Consider the following 7,975-nt stretch of genomic DNA (forward strand, 5'->3'; position numbering starts at 1 on the left):
TAGTGAAGGAACCAATGTTTATTCTATGAATAAAAAACTTAAGTCTTCACAAGAAGTACATTTTATTTCTATGAATTTTCGTTATATATTGTCACGTCGTTGCCATGGTGAAGTAGCGCTCATTCGTCGTTAACATACTAGAGCAAAAAGTGTCGTGACAACTTTTCGTAAGATTTTTTTCCGTCTAGCCCCCTTTCACAACGCGCGATAAGGAACTTCGTTCCAATAATGTAAAAATAATATTTAAACTTAAGTATCGTTTTATAGAAATAATTTTAATAACATGAAAAAAAATAACCGCATTATTCATACAATATTAATTACCACATTATATCAGCCACATCTAGCCCACTGGTGAGCGTAGACCTCATAAAAGATATACAAAAAATAAATAAATTAAAAAAAAAGAACAAAAAGCCAACATCACGCGGTGTTCCCAGGCGGTCACCCATCCAAGTACTGACCGCGCCCGACGTTGCTTAACTTCGGTGATCGGACGAGAACCGGTGTTTTCAACGTGGTATGGACGTTGGCAACAAAAGTTCTTAAATTGAATATCAAAATCTAATCTATTTTTAAGACAAAGTATAATTTCATGTAATAGATTTTTTAATATATACAAAATAAAACATTAGTTTTGTATTAAAATAATTTTTTTAATGAATAAATGAAAAAATTTATGACGTAAAAAAAAAGTTATTTCACCACAAGCTTTAACAATAAGTGCTAAAGATGTAATTAAAGTACTATAGGTGTTCTCGTCTTAAAAGGATAAAAATATTCTGTTCCCATAATTCTTCTTCTATAAATGATCCAAACGATGAAGTATTGTTGACGACAAAAATATTATCTCAGGGGTTCAGTTCCCTTCAGACAATCAATTACAGGCTCAATCAATCTGTCGAGGACCGAGGAGTGTCGCGTCATGACGCAGACATTACTCTGACGTGACGTGACGCGAACCAACGAATCATCGTCAACGCTCGAGTTTCAGGAAATGACGTGGTTCGACATGCGGTGCAGATTTGCAGGCCTACATTAAAAAAAAAAAAAAAACCTTATGAAAGTTTGTTAGGTATGTATTTAGTTTGTTACATATATTGATACTTCACGAAGTAAAGCTAAATTTGATTTGAAATAACACACATAAAAAAAAATTCAGTCGAATTGATAACCTCCTTCTTTTTGAAGTCGGCTAAAAAGTAGCGTAAAACGGAGTGAATAGTAAACAAAAATTTAACTTTCTCCCTAACTAATCTATAGCTTTTCATTGAAGGTTAATTTCATCTAATTATATTTATACGGCACTAATATTTCAGTTACTAATTAAGTTTTTTTAATTCCGCGAAGACGAAATTGCAGGCTAATAAAGTGATAAAAGTTGTATTTGAAAGACCCGAAGTATTTTTTTCTATTCAAGTAGTAATCTTAGATTTATAACTACACTCATTAGATTTAAATGTAGTTATTTAATAAACCTTTGTATTCATTATTATGTTATTTATTATACAAACTAACAAAAATTACATCCGTCACTTGAATTGGCACGTTGCTGAGAAGAGTACTCTTGTTCCCGATGTGCCAAATCAAATGACGTTAGTATATACAGAAAGCATCGACAAAGAGTATGAAGTGTCAAAGATTAACGAAGCAATTCGTAACACTATGTCTAATCTATATATATAAAAGAAAGTCGTGTTAGTTACACTATTTATAACTCAAGAACGACTGAATCGATTTGACTGAAAATTGGTGGGCAGGTAGCTTAGAACCAGGAAACGGACATAGGATAATATTTTTACTCCGTTTTCTATTTTTTTTTCCGCGCGGACGGAGTCGCGGGTAATAGCTAGTAAGTAATAACTAACACATACAATTACAGTTGTATGTAATGATTTATTATAAAAAAGGTATATGACTTTTTACGTACTTATTTTTTTGTTAATTATAATTCAAAATGAACACTTCACAAAGCAACACATTACAGGTTGTATAGAAAATATTGTGGTTACAAACATCGAATAATTTTTGGAATAACTTATACATATTGTTCTTTCGACTTGTATAAATTGTTAAAGGCGAGAATGAACATAACTAATACATCATTAATATTATTGAACACCAAACGGATAATGATATGAAATTCTAGTGACGTCACCGGGCACGTAATGTAAGTCCTGATAGGCCTTCACCATCATCTGCTGGTTGACAACAGCGAAGGGCCTCGGGGAAATGCTTTCTATAGAGGGTAAGGGTCTTAAATCCAGGCTAGGTAGGGCCTCTTCTTTGGGCCTGATCGTTGTCGGCACAAAGGATGTCTGAGAAATCGTTGGCACAGGGTAACTCATCATATTGTTATACATAAATTGATGTTCGGTGTAGTTGACTGGAATTTGATAGTTTTGGTCAGCTCTAGGTTCTATCTCTACGAATGCGTCTCTACTGTAGATTGCAGGGTTAGTGTACGTAGTATCTAATCTGTTTTTCCGACGAGGACGGTATTTATAGTCCGGGTAATCGTGCATGTGCTTCAATCTTAATCTTTTAGCTTCGTCTATGAATGGTCTCTTCTCCGTTTCGTCTAAACTCTTCCACTCGAGACCGAGTCTCTTTGATATCTCGGAGTTGTGCAGCTTCGGATTCATCATCGATATCTTCTTCCTTTGCAGTCTCGACCATACCATGAACGCGTTCATTGGTCGCTTTATGTGGTAAGGATTTGAGTTCCTCGACATTTTCTGCGTTGGCCTAGCTGTTTGTACGTCTATTGGGTACGCCATTAATTTTTGTTTCTGTTCCTTTTCTATATCTTCTCAATAACTTTCATCTCTTGTATTTATTAGGACACAATTGAGTCTTCAAAATAAACATCATTCATGAGTGTGGGGTCACATTTCAACACTATAGAACTTGTTTCATTTTTAAAATTGTTGGTTTGTGACTACTGTCACTTTCAACATAGCATTTACGTGGATATGAATAGATCGCGTAAGCTTAACCGGGGCACCGGCAAGTTTGCACTGATCACCAGTTCGAAGCCAACTAAATCTGACCGCTGTCATTAGGCCAACAAAGGCCGCACCACAATAGGAATGACAATTTTCCACGTATTATCTGCCGCTGAATAAAGAGCGGCGACAATGCAGTGATTGCTCACAAATTGTCAAATGATACTGTCGTATGTTTTGTGCGAGGCGCGCCCGTTCTGTGCTCTATTAAAAAGAAGTGGTGCGTACGGTCTGCAGACGAACTCTCAGTGTACAGACAGGACATGACGTATGAAATCATGTGAAATTTTCAATCTGGTCCTTTATCGTGCACATACAGATTATAGGGGTAGCAGAAACAATTGTAATACAAGAAAATAGCAGGAAGAGATCATTTCTCTTTTTGAAACTCATCAGTTTCATTTTGAAATGTTGTTATCGACAGATTTTATTCATCGAATTGTTTGTGGATTTTGTTTGTTTACTGAATTGTTATTCGTATCATACATTTCTGTTTCACGTTTCATTTTTACTTCCTGTCCTGCAAATGTCACGCGCCATAACATCAGTGATTAATAGACGGCCGTCTGTTTTAGAACACGGGTTTTTATTTAAAAGAATTCATACAATGAATATGCATATATGACTTTGAACCATTGTAAGGCGAAAGAAGCTACTAGTGAGTGTAAACCTTTTCCTCAGCTCTCTGGTTTGCGACAAAGATTTGTTTAGCCTTCATTCAAATTCCCGGAAAACGCCGCACTCCCAAAAATGTGCCATGTCCCTGGAAAACTGTTATACTTTTATAAGCAATCACATGCTGATGTATTTTCGATAACTACATAATTTTCAGTTTATAATTCCGTTTCATAGCAATTGTCAAATTAAACGATAACGGAACGGATTATCAGTACATTTAGTAAAAAAAAAACTGTTACTGTTATGTAAATACTTGCTACATTAGAGTCATATTTCCGTTCCACGAGAAATTACTGCGATCTATTACATCTTACTAATATCATAAATGCAAATGTTCAGATGGATGGATGTTTGTTTGAAGGTATATCAGGAACAGCTCAACGAATCTTGATGACATTTGGCACACATGTAGAACATAGTCTGGAAAAACAAATAGGCTACTTATTACGTTTTTTTTTACCACGGGGATGGAGACTCGGGCGACATTTAGTTGTATAATATTTAAAAATAGTAGCAACATAATATGTAGGTAGTGTTATTGTAAGTAGAAAATTGGAAAGGTCCTACTTCCTTCATCGATAACTTTGCAGAAAGCTCTAACTTATTTTAATCAAATAACAATATGTTTTATCTGTAACTGTCCATTTCTCAATTGAAATGTTTAACATCGCGGTGATCTAGCATTGTGCGGTAATGGAGGCAAGGTGTGGTCTAATCCCGCTGTAACGCATTGCCGGCAGCTGCTCGATTTGCCAACAAACAGATCAATAGATCGAGTCTACTTTGACCGGACAATGCTCAATCGAGAATATAGAATTGTGTAAAGTTATTATCTATTTGTGATCATTGCTGTTAATTCACTTGCAATGAGAATTTACAGCTACTGAATCCGTACCTAGTAATCTTTTTTAGTAGTTATACGTATATTAACTGTAATATTAATTATCGTTTTATAGATGGGAAAAATTTATTTAGATACCCTAGGTGTTTTAAAATTTTAAGATGTTTAGATACTAGCGACATCTATCATCATTTTATTGCTAAAACATGAAACGAAAATTTATCTTACGATTTTATTGTTTAATAAGCTCGTCATATTTAAATGTTAATAATTATTGATGTTGTATTTATAGTATATAGTATTTATAGCAACATTCAAACTAAATTATTTATTTCCAAAATAAACTAGATGTTATTACAGCGACATCTAGTTTGGCTGGTAAATACTATAATGAAATCACTCTTTCCAATTTTGTTAAAACTAACAAAGGTATCACTAGATGGCGCTGTCAACATTAAATTAATAAAAACTAAGGATTTGCCCACTAGATGTCAATACCTGTAACAAATATGTAAAGTAATAAAAAAAACGGATTCATACATCTATTATATATATAAAAAAGAACAAAAAGCCAACATCACGCGGTGTTCCCAGGCGGTCACCCATCCAAGTACTGACCGCGCCCGACGTTGCTTAACTTCGGTGATCGGACGAGAACCGGTGTTTTCAACGTGGTATGGACGTTGGCGAAAGCAGATGCTAAAATAAGTATCGTATTATTAATAAGTTATATTTATAATATGAAGAAAATAATACACAACTTAAAACAACAATGTCATTATTTGTACCGTTATAAATTTCATAAAAGGATAGTAAAAAAAAGAAAACAATAAACCACCATTACGTGTTGTGTCCAGGCAGGAAAAATGTGTCTAGAACATATCCTTTTCACTTTGTTAATTTAAATACAGTTTAGAAATAGTTACAAATGCAGTTAAAAATGTACCATAATAATATGGAGCTCTAAGTGTAGGACTGGGTCGAGGCGGCGCAGGATTGAGGAAAGTGAAAATTGTATACGGTGGCGGCTAAGGTCCAATTCGGGTCGCTGGATCACTCTAGTTTCTAATGCCAAACAATCATGATTAATTAAAGCTAGGATTGAATTGTTGCTACATTGAAATACCAACCTTAATATACCAAATATAATAACAAATACGAGTTAATATTTATAATACGAGTATAAGATTTAAATCCATAAAGAAATGACACTCGTGTCTAAATGATAAACACCGTGAAATTTATGTCAGAAGTCGTAAAACTGGTGCAAGCCCACCTCGACAAGGGGCCACTTTGTAAATCACTGGAGACATAAAGGGGGTATTTAAGCTGCCATATTTATGAAAATAAGATCCTATAAAGCTATAATAGAAGATACAAAAAGCGACCGCTCGGCAGCGTCGTGAGGGAAGTGTCTGAGACGTTTATACCTCACGATACGATAAATCGGTTCGTTACCTTTTCTGAACTTAGTTACCGTAGGTTTCTGAGAACAAAATCCTCGTTTAAATATATGTTATCTCTGTTTTGTCAAAGATAAGTACAGGGATGACGATATGTTTTATACAGGGATCTTAGAAACTGGTCAGTAGCGCAAATGGCATATGCAAGAGAAAATTGGAACTTGCTCCATCGACAAAGACGATTTCGTCTTTTAATTATGATGATGAAGCTTTGTGTATGACTTGTAAAACTATATAAATAATATATTATCCGATTTTAAAGATTTTTTTAAGTACCAATGAATGAATTATACCTATCTTGTTTATAATTGTGATGCCAAATTTAATCATGGCGGTAACATACAAAATATGGGAAATTAAAATATTTATGTTTAATATTGTGAATTAGAGGGATATAAATGAAATATTACAGTTTCTGCAATTGAAACCAAGAAACAATTTATTTCTAATTTCAATATATTGTTGAACTTATAAATGTATTATATGAAGATATTCAAAGAATCGTGTTATGTGAAGGGACCTTAAGTCTTAACTTATTGTTATTGCGGATTTTAAGCCTCAGTTTTATGTTTGATATCGTGGGCCGCGGCGCTCGCCCACCTATTTATGTTTATATAGATTTATTGTCAGACACTTGCCAAGAAAATGGCGCCGAAACGTATATACAATGCTCTAACAAGAACTCTTATAAAGAAGAAAATTAACAAACAAACAAGCGGTATTAATTTTTAACCAAATGTTAAATGCTTATTGAATTACTGTTATCCCGAGAATTTTTTCGTACTATTATAATATGTATAAAAAAATTGTAAACACGCTATAAAAGCACCGAATTAATCTTATAAATTCACTTGAAATAGGTTGGTTAAGTCGCAATAATGCAAATTATTATACATTCAGAGCACACGACCCGGCAACAAACAAATGCGAGCGAATAGAATGGAGTGAAATGTTATTCCACACCCTGTATAATAAAAATGTCTCTTGTGTTGTATAAGAATTATACACTACACGAAATAACTCATGATATGACATGGAATTTTCGATTAAAAAAGCGAAAGTTTTTATAGATGGATGTTTGTTATTAGGTTTCTTATAATAAAGATAAAAAAATAAATATTAGATATTAAATAATAAAGGTCTAACAGTTGATAATATACCGTCACTTGGAATGTCCAGATCGACCTATTCTACTGGAGTGAAACGAGTCAAGAATATGGAGGTGGTCATAGAGAAGAATCTATTTAATTTTAAGATATTACCAAGTAGTGTTGGCAACGGGTATGCAGCCGGCCGTAAAAAATGAAGCCAAATCTTTAAGGTTTACAAAAACTTGCGCGCCGACTCCACGTGAGTGGGATAAGGCCAGGGAGATGATGATGATGTTTCTTACAATACATATTCTGAAAGAACGCATGCGCTACTTACTAAGTGGCGGGAAATAGCGTGTATTTATGATAATGTTTATAATATAAAGTAGAAGGAATACAATTAGATGTTTTAAGACGGTGCTAACGTCTAACTTAGATTTAAAATTCAAAACGAAAAAAATATCGTTTAGTATGTATGAGTAGGCTTTTAAACTTATTTTACATAACCATCAATTCTTAAGCTTAGTAAGTTCACGATAGAATAGATATTAGTTCACACGATTGTTTTTTTAATAATTAGATCGTAAAATTAAAAATTCGAAAAAGAAGCCTGAAACTCTTTCTGATTATATCTTCTTTCCCTTTTTTGTACCGACACATTGACATTATCATATTAGTTTATGTATTCATTTTTTTTTTTAAATTTAGATTACAAATATCTTGTGAACTATCTCCGAGATAAAATTGTGGTATATATCTTGTGTTCCACGGGTCTCTTTTATGTCTGTATTGATAGGATATTTTATTTCCTACCCTTTCAATAGAAGACGCTGTGTGTGAGACCCTTTGTGTCTCCGCTCCATTTACATACAACATATACAAGTATCCACTTCA

The 7,975-nt window shown here is 33.7% G+C and overlaps 1 protein-coding gene and 2 non-coding genes across 3 annotated transcripts; all 3 read right to left on the reverse strand.

Moving 5' to 3' along the window:
* Window positions 1-415: 415 nt before the first annotated feature.
* On the reverse strand, window positions 416-534 carry LOC123721461. The gene has a single exon (XR_006756245.1). It is a non-coding gene; the product is annotated as a 5S ribosomal RNA (ribosomal RNA).
* Window positions 535-2,095: 1,561 nt separating this feature from the next.
* On the reverse strand, window positions 2,096-3,024 carry LOC106719264 (transcription factor sox-3). Its single transcript, XM_014513551.2, has one exon. The coding sequence runs from the start codon at window positions 2,778-2,780 to the stop codon at window positions 2,112-2,114; it is 669 nt and encodes a 222-aa protein (XP_014369037.1). The 5' UTR covers window positions 2,781-3,024; the 3' UTR covers window positions 2,096-2,111.
* Window positions 3,025-5,096: 2,072 nt separating this feature from the next.
* LOC123721466 lies at window positions 5,097-5,215 on the reverse strand. The gene has a single exon (XR_006756247.1). It is a non-coding gene; the product is annotated as a 5S ribosomal RNA (ribosomal RNA).
* Between the last annotated feature and the right edge of the window lie 2,760 nt (window positions 5,216-7,975).

Source organism: Papilio machaon, chromosome 1 (genome assembly GCF_912999745.1).
Source record: "Papilio machaon chromosome 1, ilPapMach1.1, whole genome shotgun sequence".
Classification (NCBI taxonomy): domain Eukaryota; kingdom Metazoa; phylum Arthropoda; class Insecta; order Lepidoptera; family Papilionidae; genus Papilio; species Papilio machaon.